The sequence below is a fragment of the Cebidichthys violaceus genome, unplaced genomic scaffold, assembly GCF_023349555.1.
Source record: "Cebidichthys violaceus isolate CVI_PGR_0920_01 unplaced genomic scaffold, fCebVio1.0.p SCAF_38, whole genome shotgun sequence".
Lineage (NCBI taxonomy): Eukaryota > Metazoa > Chordata > Actinopteri > Perciformes > Stichaeidae > Cebidichthys > Cebidichthys violaceus.
In genome coordinates, this window is record NW_027176572.1 from 1,764,181 (window position 1) to 1,782,678 (window position 18,498).

Below are 18,498 nucleotides of genomic sequence, written 5' to 3' on the forward strand. Positions count from 1 at the left end.
AAAGACTAACCCTTTAGCACAAAGACTAACCCGGTAGCACAAAGTCTAACCCAGTAGCACAAAGACTAACCCAGTAACACAAAGACTAACCCTTTAGCACAAAGACTAACCCAGTAGCACAAAGGCTAACCCTTTAGCACAAAGACTAACCCAGTAGCACAAAGACTAACCCTTTAGCACAAAGACTAACCCGGTAGCACAAAGTCTAACCCTTTAGCACAAAGACTAACCCAGTAGCACAAAGACTAACCCGATAACACAAAGACTAACCCTTTAGCACAAAGACTAACCCAGTAGCACAAAGACTAACCCTTTAGCACAAAGACTAACCCAGTAGCACAAATACTAACCTGGTAGCACAAAGACTAACCCAGTAGCACAAAGACTAACCCTTTAGCACAAAGACTAACCCAGTAGCACAAAGACTAACCCTTTAGCACAAAGACTAACCCAGTAGCACAAAGACTAACCCTTTAGCACAAAGACTAACCCAGTAGCACAAAGACTAACCCAGTAGCATAAAGACTAACCCTTTAGCACAAAGACTAACCCTTTAGCACAAAGACTAACCCTTTAGCACAAAGACTAACCCGATAACACAAAGACTAACCCTTTAGCACAAAGACTAACCCGATAACACAAAGACTAACCCTTTAGCGCAAAGACTAACCCAATAACACAAAGACTAACCCAGTAGCACAAAGACTAACCCAGTAGCACAAAGACTACTGTGTCATGTGTTACGTTTACCCATGCTAACATCACCCTATAGGTGCAACATCAACGTTGGTCCGTGTTGCAAATGCAATCGTTTAGAAAAAGCTGCCGTTTGAACCGTCTCATCGTGGACACAGTCTGGATCTTCACTCGTCTGGTGACCTCTGATCTCGCCTGTCTCTGCAGCCACTGAGGTGTGACGGACGACGGACTGAGCCGACTCATTGTGATGCAGCTCCGTGAATTCATGAAAGAAAACTAAATGTGTTCATTCTACAGCCGTCCCGTCATCTCCGTCTGATGAAGCTTTAATCGTGTTTCTAGTTAAATCCTTCTTCATGCCTAATAACTGTATCACTACAATTATTAACAGAGGGATAAACAATCACAGAAATGTGACATTGCTGCTGGCTCTGTGGGTATAGAGTTAAAATTTCAGCAGATATTTCTTTTATAAAACAGCCTTGGCACAGAGAGGATTAATCAAATGGCTCTTCTATTCCCTCTAATTTTATTTACGACATTTTCAAAAATCCATTTAATACTTTCGGAGCTTTATTTCAAAATGGTGCACTTACAAAAAGTACCGGGGGAAATAAAGAGAGATGTCCTTAAAGCAACAAAATGCTGTTGATGTTCTTCGCTGATTCACTGCTCTCAATATTTCGGCTGTTACTGTTAATGGAAAAGCTATTTGCAGATGTAAAGCACTTCAAACTATAAATCTGGCTCTATTTTATTTTGCAGGCAGCGTTCTATCTCTCCTGCTTCACGCTGCCTCTTTACAGGCTCATATTATGTGCCGTAAAAAGCAGCAGGACGGGGAGTATTTTTCAGCCAATTTCATTTCACCCCACAGAGCGGCGAACAGCAGGACCTGCAGGCAGGAAGCAGACGGGGATCAGGTTCAGATTTGGCTTAAAAACGAGGATTTTAAAGCTCTTTTTCTGGCGCAGTATGAACCTTTTGGGTATATTGTGTGTTTTTAAAGATGGCGACCGTCACTTTGACCACAGCAGTGAAGGCTGACAAAAAACCCCAGAAGAGTAGGGTTTAGAAGATGTGTGTGTTGGCAGCATCACTTTTACAAAACTAATGTGGTTTTAAAGCAAAACACACTGTGAGTACAGGTCCAGGATCTGTTACCAAAAAGACTGGAAGCAGGATGGGAGTCTTTCTGATTTACACGTTGCAAGGAGACACTAGTGGTTTTATCAGTGGTGTACTGCCGGGTGTTCAGTGCGGCTGAATAGCTAATGTCAGCATGCCAACACGCTAAGCTGGGGACCATGGGTAGCATTATACCTTAGCATCAACATGTTTGCATTGTCACTGTGAGCATGATAGCATGCTGATGGTAGCGTTGAGTACAGCCCGGCTGGGATGCAGGTTGTTGGCAGGCATTCAGACCCAAAACAGCCCTGACCAAAAGTCCAACAAGACACGAGACCAAGACAATTCCGAGTCCAACAAGACACGAGACCAAGACAATTCCAAGACCAGCAAGACACGAGACCAAGACAATTCCGAGTCCAACAAGACACAAGACCAAGACAATTCCGAGACCAGCAAGACACGAGACCAAGACAATTCCGAGTCCAACAAGACACGAGACCAAGACAATTCCAAGACCAGCAAGACATGAGACCAAGACAATTCCGAGTCCAACAAGGCACGAGACCAAGACAATTCCGAGTCCAACAAGACACGAGACCAAGACAATTCCGAGTCCAACAAGACACAAGACCAAGACAATTCCAAGACCAGCAAGACACAAGACCAAGACAATTCCAAGACCAGCAAGACACAAGACCAAGACAATTCCAAGACCAGCAAGACACAAGACCAAGACAATTCCAAGACCAGCAAGACACAAGACCAAAACAATTCCGAGACCAGCCTCTCTAGATCGGACTCGGGTTCTTTCCTAGAACGTGTCATAATGCCAAATACCGGTTTGCACAAAATCAATCCGGTTTAAGCTGGTCCATCGTGAATCAGCACCACTCTAGTGAACGGTAGAGACAATGCGTTAAACACACCAGGAGTCTCCTGACGGATGACGTCACATTGCAGCAAAAGTTGAGCCTCCATTAACTTTTTGTGCAGCTGCATCAACAGACTGGTCTCCTTCCAACGATTGAAATAAGAGACCCTCTTTGAGAGAAGAGGCGCCCTTAAAGTAATGACAGCTTCTAAATATATAATATATATGTATATATATATATATATATATATATATATATATATATGTATAGATTATAATAACAGAAAGCCAGGATGGCTTCAGACGAGGACGTGATGTTATGAAATCTCTGAAGTGCTGAGGGAGTTCAGAGGCCCAGTGACCTCAGGCCTTTCAGTCTGGAAGAAACATACAGTCCAGTGTGTGTGTGTGTGTGTGTGTGTTTATCTGTATAAACAAGCTAAATGCAGAAGCAGCTTTCACAGACACATTCCTGTAAGAAAACAGCAGCTAACACCAGATGGAGTGAGGTGAGCGCAGCAAACAAGACGGAAGCTTTCTAGAAACACAGCGACTGTCAGTCAAACTACAACTATGTATGAATACGTCATAATTAAACTACAACTATGTGTGAATACGTCATAATTAAACTACAACTATGTGTGAATACGTCGTAATTAAACTACAACTATGTATGAATACGTCGTAATTAAACTACAACTATGTATGAATACGTCGTAATTAAACTACAACTATGTATGAATACGTCATAATTAAACTACAACTATGTATGAACACGTCGTAATTAAACTACAACTATGTGTGAATACGTCGTAATTAAACTACAACTATGTATGAATACGTCGTAATTAAACTACAACTATGTGTGAATACGTCAATTAAACTACAACTATGTATGAATACGTCGTAATTAAACTACAACTATGTATGAACACGTCATAATTAAACTACAACTATGTATGAATACGTCGTAATTAAACTACAACTATGTGTGAATACGTCATAATTAAACTACAACTATGTATGAATACGTCATAATTAAACTACAACTATGTATGAACACGTCGTAATTAAACTACAACTATGTGTGAATACGTCGTAATTAAACTACAACTATGTATGAATACGTCGTAATTAAACTACAACTATGTGTGAATACGTCAATTAAACTACAACTATGTATGAATACGTCGTAATTAAACTACAACTATGTATGAACACGTCATAATTAAACTACAACTATGTATGAATACGTCGTAATTAAACTACAACTATGTGTGAATACGTCAATTAAACTACAACTATGTATGAATACGTCGTAATTAAACTACAACTATGTGTGAATACGTCATAATTAAACTACAACTATGTATGAATACGTCATAATTAAACTACAACTATGTATGAACACGTCGTAATTAAACTACAACTATGTATGAATACGTCATAATCAAACTACAACTATGTGTGAATACGTCATAATTAAACTACAACTATGTATGAATACGTCATAATTAAGCTACAACTATATGTGAATACGTCATAATTAAACTACAACTATGTGTGAATACGTCATAATTAAACTACAACTATGTGTGAATACGTCATAATTAAACTACAACTGTGTGAATACGTCATAATTAAACTACAACTATGTGTGAATATGTCATAATTAAACTACAACTATGAATACGTCATAATTAAACTACAACTATGTATGAATACGTCATAATTAAACTACAACTATGTATGAATACGTCATAATTAAACTACAACTATGTGTGAATACGTCATAATTAAACTACAACTATGTGTGAATACGTCATAATTAAACTACAACTATGTGTGAATACGTCATAATTAAACTACAACTATGTGTGAATATGTCATAATTAAACTACAACTATGAATACGTCATAATTAAACTACAACTATGTATGAATACGTCATAATTAAACTACAACTATGTATGAATACGTCATAATTAAACTACAACTATGTGTGAATATGTCATAATTAAACTACAACTATGAATACGTCATAATTAAACTACAACTATGTATGAATACGTCATAATTAAACTACAACTATGTATGAATACGTCATAATTAAACTACAACTATGTATGAATACGTCATAATTAAACTACAACTATGTGTGAATACGTCATAATCAAACTACAACTATGTATGAATACGTCATAATTAAACTACAACTATGTATGAATACGTCATAATTAAACTACAACTATGTGTGAATACGTCATAATGAGTCAGGAGACTGAGGTGAAATGGACAGGTGCATGAAAAGGAAGTTAGTCATCACACTTTGTCAACACGTCAGCAGCTGGAGGACTCGTTCACACCTCAACCCGTTCGGTCTGGACTTTGAGACTTCACAGTTTGATCCAAAACAAAAAGGACGTGTAGCAAACAGCCGAGCCTTCGTCAGGCGGAAAGAGGTCTCCTCTGTCGGGACGAAACTAAACCATGGCTCAGATACCAACTATGATGACGCGACGTAGATTACAACAGGATGTAGGTGACTACTGGACATTAAGACGGGACGTAGGTGACGAAGACGGGACGTAGGTGACGAAGATGGGACGTAGGTGATGACACGACGTAGGAGATGAAGACAGAAAGTAGGTGATGAAGACAGGAACTAGGTGACGACAGGAAGTAGGTGATGAAGACAGGAAGTAGATGACGACAGGACGTAGGTGATGAAGACAGGAAGTAGATGACGACAGGACGTAGGTGATGAAGACAGGAAGTAGATGACGACAGGACGTAGGTGATGAAGACAGGAAGTAGATGACGACAGGACGTAGGTGATGAAGACAGGAAGCAGGTGATGAAGACAGGAACTAGGTGACGACAGGACGTAGGTGATGAAGACAGGACGTAGGTGATGAAGACAGGAAGTAGGTGTCATGTGGTGTTCTTAAATGCGCTTACATCATTGTACAAAGTGAAACCAAAGCTCAATATAAACTGGTATCAGGTAAGTCTTCAACCTCTAACGCCCCCCCCCCCCCCCCCCCACACACACACACACTCTCTCTCTCAGACCACCACAGGACCCAAAGGCACTAAACACAAATCCAAAACATGAACAGAGGCCAAAGTAGAGGGGAAGAACCGCCGCAGGAAGCTTTTAGCCTTCTGTCGTCAAAGTTAAAGTCTTACAGGAAGTTAAAGTGTCCACCAGCTACTCTCCCCATCTTATAGACGCTGAGAGGACAACATCAGCATCAGAAATCCTAGACGTCTTAGTCCGTCTCTCAACACCGTCTGACTTCCTGTCTGCTTCTCTCAGCTTCCATTGGTTCCTACTGAAGCACAAATAAATAGTTTCATCTGCAGTCTGCTTAAACAGCTGGTCACTGTAGCTTTCAATCAAACAAACAGGAGGGAACAGGGACTTAGCTGGGGTTTATTTTCAGCAGGATGTAAAACCTGCTTCATCATCATCGTCCTCTTCCTCACCTCGCTGCTGGCTGACCACCACGTGATTTGCATAATTACTTCCCCCCACAGCTTCATCCAGTATGATTTATCTCAATGGGGTGACGGCGGTGCATCAACACTGCGGTGAATGCGGCCGACGGGTTCTTTGTGCTCGTGGAGGAGGAGTCTCTTCATGCTGCGTGCGAGTGAAGGAGTGGTGAGCTTCTGAAGCTCTTCAACCGTCCCACAATGATGAGGAAGCGGCTTTAAAAAGGCCCGGTGTACCCAGAAACCCAGAGCCGATCTGACATTCTGGGTGACTTTGAGCGCGGCCGTTCGGATCACGTAGAAAAACCGTTTGGGTGTGGGTCAGACGACACTGAGGCTACATGCGCACTAATATAAAACAACATGTTTCTAACTAGATTATGGGTCAACTAACACGTCTCCCACTCGTTTCCTCGGATTCGTTGTCGTCTGTTCTCTCACTCGTAGCTCTCTGTCGCTCTGGAGAGCCTTTATGCTTTTGTTCCTTTACAGTTTCTGTGTGGACGTCACGATAGTTGTGCAGAACTAAATAAGCATCAATAAGTTTTGTGTGCGTCCGTGACTTCAGACGTCCGCTCGCTGATCTCTCCAATAACAGCTGCTTCCTCCGCATGTCGGCAGTAGTAGAATTATAAAACGCAGAATTTAACCGAACAGCTGCTGGTAAAGACAACAAGGTCAGCGACGGCTGTAATCTGTGATCCATGTTGAATTAACCTGGTAGTCTAGGCTGACGAAAGGTCTACGTTTCTGCCCGTCCACACTGCGACGCAGACGGTGTCAGCAGCAGGAGTGTGGCCGCTCGGAGCAGACGTAGCAGGGTGGGTGTGTGTGGAGGCAGACTGTCGACACATTCCCCGGCTGTCGTCTCTCACGTCACGTCGGCGCGAGCACAGGTTGCGCTGTCATGCACAGGAGATTATGATTATGATTTCCTGAGCGGGAAAGGCCGACTCCACCAGAAACAATGCTAATGAGTATTTACAGAGGACATGACGGAATGTAAATCCATTTAATGGTCACTGCTACATATAAATGGAATACAAATCTTGTGGATTATAACGTAGCCCGTTTCCCTCGTTAGTGATCACTTTGACTCCTCTAAAGGGTTCCGAGTTCCCCGGCTGCAGGCTGCGTACGGATCTGCTCCGTCAGACGGATTTGCCTGCAATAAATCGGAGATGTTTTTGTGGTGAAGTGCTGCTGATTCTTTTTGAAATGTCTTCAGAGAGTCTGCACACGGAGCCGAACGGAGACTGAGAGGAGCTTTTGTCCTCCAGACTGTTTACGGCCTCTCCGCATGTTGGGACTGTTCATGAGCCTCGTGGACGCTGCTGTCAGGACGCCACCAACAAGCCCGTCACAACCTCCCACTGTTCCTCCAAAAACAAAGAGTCATTCAGCAGGACCACTTCATTTAGAAACCTTAATTATAAAGCTGATGCATTTCCTTTACTGCAGACCTGACAGCCTAACCGAGGCGGAGCGGCTCATTTGCATTTTCAATTTCTAGCTCTGAGGTCGTTTTTATTCTCCAGCTTTTTTCCTTTTTTAACGGTCTGTCTGTGAGCCGTCTTCTCTTTAACCGCATGAATCTCACCACCGCCGTGGAGACGGAACATCTCTCACCCCGTTATCGATTCTGAAGCGCCGTCAAACAAGACCAGACGCGAGCGCTCTCTTTGATTACATGTTTACAGCTTGGGTTTGACGCGAGACGTCGACGTCTCCTCCGGAAGACAAAAGAGAGACGTGGCTCTCGGATGCTTGGAGACCGAAACTCTGACGGACGGATCAACAGCTCAGAGAAGCTAAACGAGCAGAGAGTCCCGAGCATTCTGTTCTGTGTGTTGTAATGTGTTCATGTCAAGATGAAGAACTGGTGGTCGACGCTGACGTCTTCTGGAGAAGCATCACATGACCGGAGCGTGACGAATCAGGAGCGGACATGTGACTGAGAAGAGCCAATCAAGAAGTTTTAAAGGTCCCCGATTCCCCCAGGAGGCAACCTCCGGTTCTGAAGAGAGAAGCCAATGTGTTAAAGCTGCATTCTCTCTAGTGTCCACCAGGGGGCGACTCCTCTGGTTGTATAGAAGTCTAGTCTAAAATGACTCTACTTCTCTCTTGATTTATTCCCTCAGTAAACATTGTAAACATGAGTTTATGGTCTCAATCTCTAGTTTACAGTCTTCTTCAATACAGCATGATGTTCATTTAGTACATTATGCTCCATTTAGAGTCAAACAGACCATGAAGCAGGGGATGATTTAGGGGCGGGGCTACACGCGGATTGACAGGTCTCTACCAGAGACGTATACGGCGTCTCTACGTCACTCCTCCTCAGTCTAGATGTGGTCACTTCCTGTTCACTGGTTTGCAAAAATCCAAGATGGCGACGGTCAAACCACCGAACTCGAGGCTTCAAAACGTCCATGAACCAATAGATGACTACGTCGACTCCTCATACCGTCTTCGGTTTCTGCCCCTCAAGTCCAAAACACAACCCGCGAGTTTTTCAAAGTAAAACAGCTCCAGCGGCGTCTTTAAACGTCTCCGTTGTACGGACACTAGAGCAATAGCGACAGTTATGCGTAGTCGTGAGGTTGTACCATAAGACGCTTTGCAGACTAAGTAGTTGGACGCTTGCTGTCTGCTGGTTTTCCAGATCAAGACATTTGACGCCGCCGCCTGGTGTGACGGTGAATAATGGAAACCATGAAAACAGCTTCAGCTTTGAGCTCACGAGGGAGCTCAGTGTGTTAGATGGAAACCAACAGCAACCTGGAAGGAACACAAACAGGCCCGATCATCTTCTTCATCGTCTTCATCGTCTGGATCCAAAAACTCGGCAGATTTATGTGAGGAAACTTTTTCAGGCCCCACAGCTCCTCCTCCCTCCTCCCTCCGCTTACTGCGTTGAATGGATTCGACCAAAGAGTCTGCGATGCGAAACTAATCAGGTCCCATTCCAATTCTGGGCACAGCAGAGGACACCATCCCCCCTTTCCTTCCCCCCTTTCCTTCCTCCCTCCATCCCTCCCAGCAGGTGATTTGCACTTCATGCATTCTCATTGGTGCAGATCCGTGCGTCTGCAGCTCCTGAAGCAGCGAGGAGGTTCAGAGACGCTCAGGAGTCGACCCCGAGACTCGAAGGCTCTTTGTCCGTCTGCGATCGATGGGGGGGGGGGGGGGGGGAGCTAACCCCGAGCGCCGCGGAGGCTAATGGCTTCACCACAAAACCCTGCAGAGAGCCTGAGCTCCTGAGGCCGACAGTGACAAAAGGCTGAGCAGAATATAAAAGAAGCCGCAGACGCGCATACCAACACGCCACTTAAAGGACGGCGTACGGGCGGCCGCAGAAGCACTGAATTATGAATCGTCTCGCTGGGCGTGAAAATATTGGTTCAATCAATTTTCCTGCAGAATAAATAAATGTATGACTCGGCCTCCGTCATGAAGAATTCATCGCCATCAGCAAGAAGCTTCGGGACAGACCGCAGACGCTTGTTTACAGTCGCGGCATGTATTCATCAGGGAAAGAAAACGTTCCATCGATCTGTATCGGCTCAGATGAAGCCGATCAAAATGTGATTTGCGTCTTCACTCGACTGCGTTTGTCTGCAGGAAAATGAGAGGGAGGTGGTTAGCCTCAGTGCTAACCTCTTAGCCATTTGTTACCAAGAGAAACCAAACACAGACAAACAGTTTGTAGACATCTGTGCAGACAGTGGAAGACATCGTCTTTGGATTAGAACATAATACGCAACTTTTATTTGTGGTTGAGGAGGTTGACCACGTCTGAAGGTTTGAATCCTAATTAAGTAAAAAAGTTCTTGAAGGTACAGCTGCTGGTTTTTGGAAAACAATAGTAAAATAATATATATATATATATATATATATATATATATATATATTTATGGATCATAACATTTTAGGTTATTTTTTGCTGTTGTTTTTCAGAAGAGAAGAAACGTTAAAGCCACGTCTGATTGTGACCCTTAATTAAAAAGAAATGACAAAACTGCAAATAGATAAATCCCATTAAAAATACCTCAGTGGCACATTTGACTTTACAGATATAAGGAACACTAAAGATGCCGTCTCTGTCTGGACAGATAGCTGGATTTTCATTTTGCGTTATCAGTTATTTGTCGAGATAAGATCCCTCGTATGGTGGATGTCTCAGTTCTCTGAGATGAACAGGAAGTCCAATGAGACGTCTGCTCTCCTCCACAGAGACACTGCCTTTAGGAAGCAGAAAAAGACCTTTTCACAGCTGATTTGGGAGGATGTGTCGTCACGCTTCTGTGTGGCTTTAGAGTTCCTTCTAATGCAAAAAACAACGTGGTGGAAATGGAGGCCGGCAGTTCCCACAATGCTTTGCGTGAAATAAAGGACGTGCCTGTGGCTGCACTGATCAGTACTGTTGTACTAACACTGTTAGAAGAAGTCGCTCTACGGAGCTCTTTAGACGTTTTTAGCTCCTAGTTTTGTTTTCGCTGAACATTTCCTGTCCTGTTGTGTTTTCAGAATAAAAGCTCCGTTAAAGCCACTGTTCACGACCTGCTCAGCAGCAAACAGCAGACAGACTCAGAAACCAGCTCCTCCTGTCTGAAGGCTCATCGAAGCTGTGTGGGACCCGTAGTTTGTTAAAAGCTACCATAAACAATCCACATTTGTTCTGATGCGTCTAACTGGTCAAATCCAGAGAGTATAAAATGTGGGACGTGTTTCAAGCCTCGTCCCACATGCTTCCTGCAGCTGTTGCAACCTCTGGAAGTCCCCTTCACTGAGACCACGTGAACAGCAGCAGATGTATTTACATACAAGGAGCTCAGCAGGAGAAGAAGGATCACAAACATCACAAGCAGCCGATGGTTCAAAAAGCTCCAGGGGAGAAAGCCAGAAAGCGTTTCTTTGGTCCTGAGAATCAGGAGAAACATCTGGAGTTAACAACTGTTTCTTAATCTGCTTTATTCCAGAGATGTCAGTGTTTCTGCAGCTGTAGTGGTGACTAGGACAGTTAAAAATAGTTCTTCAGCCTTGGGCTTTAAATTGAAGAAAGATGATATATTCACTGTTAAGAGGTCAGAAACACTGAAGGTCCACGACGAGATGATTCCAGAGCGTTGAAACACATCGAACAATCCTCTGATTAATCAACGTGTCCTCACTCAACGTGTTCTATGATGTTTTACATCTCCCCTCCTTCTGTCTTTACAGGAAAAGATCGTAAAATACTTGTTTTAGGAAAAGATCGTGAGGATTGTCTGTATGACTGGAGCTCTTCTTCCAATCACTTCTTCTTCTGTGGTTGTTTAATAGCACCGACCTGCTGTTACCACGTATATCTATATTACACTAATATTCACTAGACAGTTTTCTTGACACCTGACTGTGATTTAAAGCGTAGAGTTGTAGCAGTCGAGCGGTACTTCCTGCGTTTACCGAGCGTGTCCGTACCGTTAGTCGACCGTCGTGGCTCACCGAGACGAAACGGCCGGAACCGTCGCTGCTATGTGATTCTGCCTCGCCGCGGCTCAGACCGATGTTGAAGCACCGGCCTCGTGTTCAGCATGTGACGAGGCCCTCCGCAACCGTCCTGCCTTCATGACCTTAATTTAACTTCAGTTGATTTAGCGCTTCACAAAGTGCTTTACAATAGAAACATGATCCAGATGATTTAAACATTTACAACAATAAACCTGCAGTTAAGAAAAATCCAGAAGCTCAGTGGTCTGAATCAAGAAGGCAAAACGTATTACTCCTTTCAACCAGCGTACACCAGATCTACTCCTTCCTTTCTTACCTTTCACAATAAAAGCCCTCGACACAATGGTTCGTATGATGTCCGACAAAAAAAAAGTTACTCATTTGTTGTGTGTTTTCCTACAAAAGTTTATCAACACGTGTCAGTTTCTACTCATTACATGAATACAGTCTTTTCAAAATAAACTTCCGTCTTCCAGTCTTTTCAAAATAAACTTCTGTCTTTTTTTTAGCATCAAAATGACATTTCTCCGTCAATAACATCAGATCAATTCATAAATTAACTCTAAAACTGAAGTAACTAACTGTTAATCATCTCCGCCAGGGTTTAAGCCTGAGGGGAGATCATGCGTCCGGTCGTGTGTCCGTCTGTCCGCGGCTCATCTCTCATACTTCTGTACACGTCAGTCTGATATTTTCTGTGCTCATCTATGACTCCCTGCTCAAGGACCTCCCCTTGTTGCTGCTTTGAAAAACATATTCTATTGGCTGTTTTGAACTATTATTGGCTGCTGACTCCTCGCTCCAAAACAAGTCTCACTGGGCTGTTGAAGGTCACATTTGGGCCTTTGGGACATTTATCGATGAGTTTGGTCTCATTTTGAACCGGAGGCTCTGCAGAAGAATTCCAAACCCATTACGTTATGATCCATGTACATTTTCTGTTATGTATTAGCATTTTATCTCAATGAAAAGAACAATTGGAAATTAACACAGTCAAAGCATTTCCTCGCTGAAGTGTCTTTGAGCAAGAAAGCCATGCTGCCGACCCTGACCTCATCGAGGAAGCGATGCATCGTGTTGCTGCAACGCCCCGAAAAATAATCTCGAGACTCACGAGAAGTGAGATCAAAGATGAGACGCTTACATCTCCGTAACGAAGTCGATCTGAGGCCGTTTGAAGTGCAGCTTCACCCGAGGGCCTGCAGCCTCCAACACACCTGTGGAGCTGCAGGATCACCTGACCGTGATCACTCACACGTCCACGATGTGGTTTCTCACACGGATCACGTCACCTTTTGTCCTTTCTTTGACCGAAACAGGAGCTTCCTCAACTCCTCCACAGGCCACAACCATCAAAGAGATTCTTCTTTCCCACTAGATAAAGTTATGATCTTTAATGCTCACCTTTGATTTTCACAAGTTTTGGGTTTAATGACATACAGAAAGAAGAATCCACTGCTTCAAAGTGTGCTGATTAAAAAACAAAGAAATGTGATGCTGTCTCAGGAAGAGTGTCTGTGGCTGTTATGTTACATAAATATAATATTATGGATTCTATTCTATTACAATTCTATTGCTAATTTTTACAATTAGCACTTGCAAATGACAAATTCATACAACATATAAACCACACGTTGGTGTTTCTGTATTTACTTACTTATTATTAATTACTTAAGATTGAAATTGTTTTTTTCTTTTTACAGTACTTGACAATAAGAATAAATATGAAACTATATTTAAATCATTCTCTCGAATCTAAGAAGAAACCTGGTTTTAATTGAAATCAAACATTCAAAAATCTAAAATATTCAGCTGATGTAGAGGAAACCATAAAGTGCATCTTTAATTCATCACAATAAAATAAGTTGGGGATGGAAGCGATGTGGTTCTTCTTCTCTGAAAATTTACGACTTTAATCTCGGAAATTATGATTATTAACTTTTACAGCTTTAATACAACGCCGTAAGTCAAAAACCCAGTAGAATAAAACACACTTAAAATTCATGTTTTGGATGGTTTTGGTCATATCACATGATCATCATCATCATCATCATCAGTTGTCACGTGATCGTAGACTTAAATTTGAAGAATAACATAAAATGGGTTTTGTTTTTCCAGGAAACACATTCTTTTACGTTCAGACTTAAATATCGACTCAAACTTTGTGGCAGGAAACTTCCATCCAAAGAGCACCTTGACTCTGCGCCTGGTTTTATCCTCCAGGCTTAATTAAACTCAGAGCACATTTAGAACGTCCACATGCAGCCGGTTGACAAACAGCTTTTACGGCCTCGTGAAAGACAATTAAGAGCGTCTGTCACCCTGCAGCGCTGCAGATAATTGGTTTGCCCTCAGCCGATCGGCGGAGGAGTCCTCCTCAGCTCGAGACGACGACGCGAGTCCTCTGATCTGAACCGTCGTAGACGAGAGATTTCAGGATGTTTTCACTCAAAACAAGCGAGCAGCTCGTCGGTTAAAGAATCGCTTCACGGTGCGTTTGACCCCCGAGGCGTTGAACACTGCAACAAAATATGTTCTTCTGAGACACGAGTCATTAAAGTCGTATTTTATAAAAGAGAGCAAAGAAACTCTGGATTAGAATTTAACTTCTTCATTATAGTGCAGCAGAACAACCTTCTCTTTCTGTTTTAAGATAATAACAAAGCTGGAATTTCTAAAAAGAATTTGGGAAAACTTCAGGAGGATGTTGAAAGGTTTGTTTCATTTGTTTAAAGAAAATTTGCTTCAGGACTCGTATAAATATATGTGTGTGTCTTTTTAAGGAATGAAGGGAGGTTTGTTAAACCAACGAGGGGCTGAGCCACATGGAGAAAATCAAATAGCACAATATCTTTGACCAAATACCTCAATACCAACGTAGAGACGACAGAGTGTACCGAATATTTACACAATGAGCTTCAGACAGAAAACATCGACTGACTGTAAACATTCCAGAAGGACGACGATGTTCTGACTGAACCAGTATGATATTATAACAATCAGTCCTGAGAAACTGATTCACGTCGTCTCGTCAGCGCTCTAACTGCCGTCATGAGAACCTCTGATCCTAAAAACAAGACTAAAAGCATATTTGTGGAGAGACCAAACTCGACACACTGCAAAAAACATGTTCCTCATCATTAGAGTCGTATTTTCTAAAAGCGAGCAAAGAAACTCAACTTGTTTGAAGTTTATTTTTCCTCAGTCTAGTGCAGCAGCTTGACTTGGGAAAAGTTCAGCAGGAAACACAAAAATATGTTTCAGGACTCAATTATAGACGGAAATAAGTCGGTGTGAAATCTCAATTTTGATTTGTTATGACACATAGCAAAATATTCAAAATTAAGACAAGTTAAAAACTTGCTTTAATTACTAAATCTGGACTACAGGGTGAATCTGAAGACGTTTTTAATGAGATGCAAAAGCATCGAAAAACAAATCCTGTGTAACAAAGTGAGAAACGTCCTCCTGGTTATGAACAGGAAGAGTCATCAATCTGCACGGAAACACTTCAAACTGCCTGATGAGTAAAACGTCTCTGTGACAGAAACATGATTAATATGGTTTTAGTTGCAGAAAGAACATCTTGTGGTTCATCATGTTTGTTTCTGCTCCAGCAGGAGGAATGAAACGCTTGTTAAACAGCATCAACACACATCGCTTCACCTCAGCGTCCAGCAGCCTTTCTGGGTTGCTGATGTTCTACTGAAGGGAAACACCGCGAAGAACAACGTGAACGTACAGCGTGAACAAACAACGTGAACACACAACGTGAAGAACAGCGTGAACAAACAACGTGACCATACAACGTGAAGAACAGCGTGAACAAACAACGTGACCATACAACGTGAAAAACAACGTGAACGTACAGCGTGAAGAACAACGTGAACATACAACATGAAGAACAGCGTGTAATACGTGAACGAACAACGTGAACGTACAGCGTGAAGAACGTGAACGAACGACTTGAACAAACAACGTGAACGTACAGTGTGAAGAACAACGTGAACGTACAACGTGAACAAACAACGTGAACGTACAACGTGAACAAACAACGTGAACGTACAGCGTGAAGAACAACGTGAACGTACAACGTGAACAAACAACGTGAACGTACAGCGTGAACGTACAGCGTGAAGAACGTGAACGTACAACGTGAATGTACAACACAACAGTTCAGATGATTTCTACAAAAAGATACTCCTCACTTTTTTGTGCGTTTTCCTACAAAAAGTCAAGCAACGCGAGTCAATTTGTGCTTGTTACAGGAAAGCAGTCTTTTCAAAATAAACTTCACAGAAACACATTTTTCAAAGTAAGGTTTAGACATCAAAACGTAGTTAGGTTTAGGAGAAGATGGTGAAATATCTAAATGTTGTCAGAGTTTGTCGTGTTGGAGAACAGAACGAGTAGCTGAGTGTTATCTCAAAGACTGAATGTTTACATGATTTAGACAATGTGGACGAGACTTCAGAACGAGACTTCAGAACGAGACTCCTCAGAGAGAGAAGTTCTGCATTAAAAACTTAAAATCAGGCTATTAGCACAAAGTCGACCCGATTCAAGACCGAGGGACTTGTTTTTTAAAACTACTCTCTGACCCGGCTAGAACCCGGTGAGTTGAGCCTGATTCTCCAGCACGTCCCGCGTCCTGAGAAAGACGGCATCAAATGATGAAACCAAAACTCTAAAGAAGTCGTGTCTGACGTCAGAGACGCCGTCGGCAGTGTGTGTTACAGTATACAGTCATAATACCAGAAAGGCCATAAAGGCTCGATGCTTCTCCGGCGCTGCGTTTTCCCGTCAGACCCTGAACACAACAGCAGCAGCTGCTTCCAACAAAGTGCCACAAGCCGTTTTATAAAAGCCTCTTTTTTTTCTGAGCAACAACAGCTTTTTTTTTAAAGCGGTGCAGTGAATTATAGGCGAAGCTTTGTGTGCGTTCTGCTTCTTTTGGTGACTTTATTTCCTCTGCAGAACGTGTGTCGGCCGTCTGCAGAGCGAGGAAGACGCCAACAATGTGAGCAGTTCAGAGGTTCATGAATAAAACACGAGGCTGCTGAGTGACGGCTAACACTCATTTACATGACGGCTGTTTTCTGCCTTTTAAATATTTAATAAAAGCTAAAGAGGGAGAACGGGATAACACTACGATGAATTTATGAATATGAATAGATATTCATGCAGGATGCAGAGAGCGCTGACTATGATCGCTGTCAGGACATTAACGTGACACGCCTTAAACGTGAAGACCACTTTTATCATTTAAAGGGAAAATACTAATATTTAATCATTATGCTTCAATTTCACTATTTAAAAAAAAAGACATGAATAAATAATATTCATCATTAGCAAATTCCTGTCAATACTTTGTCTATTATTCAGTCATTTTAATTGTAAACTCCTATTTTATTTTATGATTTCTTGACTTCTGTTATTTCTCTGCCATCCGACCATTTTATATTTTGATTATTTTATTGATTTTCAAGATATGCATTAAAAATCAACCATAAGTTACAATGAAAAACAGGACACAATTCAGGAGAATACATATACATATACATATACACCGACCATTTCTTCTTGAGATTTAGTTGTTTAACTTTAACGCGAAATGATGTGAAGATTATAGTTTATAAAGATTAAAGTGCAACTGATAATAATCAGGTTTTCACACTAATAGTGATTCACAGTTGTGTCTGTTTAGAGTCCGTTCTCTGTGTGGTTTATTTATTGTTGTGTGACTTGTTGCCGTGGAGACAATATAAAGCAGATCAGATCAGTTGTAACGTCAACGTTCAGACGACACCACGGAAAAATACTGAATGTATAAAATATAAGAAGAAGTACAACAAACAGGAGGTGTTGATGTTTTGTACGGAACAATTCAAAAGTGATGAATGAAAGAAGGAAATTGTTTAAAGAAAAGCTCACTGATTATTGATCAACCCATCGGTCCAACTGGGCCCTTCAGGTTCTACTCCATCATGACGAGGAGGAACACCCATGAAGCCTGTACAGCCATATATATATATATATATATATATATATATATATATATATATATATATATATACACACACACACACACACACACACACACACACACACACACACACACACACACACACACTCTCATGTCACAGTCTCATTGACTTCATCGAGCTGGACACTGTGGATGGGTCCAGTCAGCAGCGGGACATGTTGGTGATATCGCGGCTATAGTTAGACTGATGAGACGTAAAGGTCACCAGCACCCTCTCACCACAGCAGGTAATGTGTTCATCGCCACGTTATTTCTCCAGTATCAAAGTGAGTGTTTGAAAACGGGGGTGCGTGGCGCGCGCCCCCCGATCAGACGCAGCGCACGCGGCAGGTCTTACCTGTGCAGTCCTTCGCTTTGCCTTTGCACTCTCCGCTCTGAGGGTAGTACGACGCACGAGCCTCCGGCAGGTAGAGCAGCGCGGACAGCAGGCACGCGGACGCCAGGAACCGGGCCACCCCACCGGGACGCATCTCAGGGCCTGACACCATGACGACGAGGATCCAAACCCGGCGCGGATCACTCGGCTGTTCTCCCCTCGAGGTTCAGGTGATTCGGTCACGTAAATCCTCTGCTGGGAGGAGAGCACCGGACGCACGGGGCGGTGAAGATGGAGGAACGTGAATCCGCGTTCAGGAAGCCTCGGAGACGGTCCGGTTCGGAGGCATCGCCGCCACCCGTCCTTCCTCCGCGTGCTCTTCTGTGGCTGTATCTAAACACAGCTTGTAACGATCCTACGCGTCCTGATTCCGCCCCCC

General features: G+C 42.7%; 1 protein-coding gene across 1 annotated transcript in view; it reads right to left on the reverse strand.

Moving 5' to 3' along the window:
• tmeff1a (transmembrane protein with EGF-like and two follistatin-like domains 1a) overlaps window positions 1-18,498 on the reverse strand; it is a 48,677-nt gene extending 30,179 nt beyond the window's left edge. The window contains exon 1 of the mRNA XM_068726216.1: window positions 18,081-18,498. Coding sequence (XP_068582317.1) covers window positions 18,081-18,231 — 151 coding nt within the window. The 5' untranslated portion in view covers window positions 18,232-18,498. The remainder of the gene's footprint in view (window positions 1-18,080) is intronic.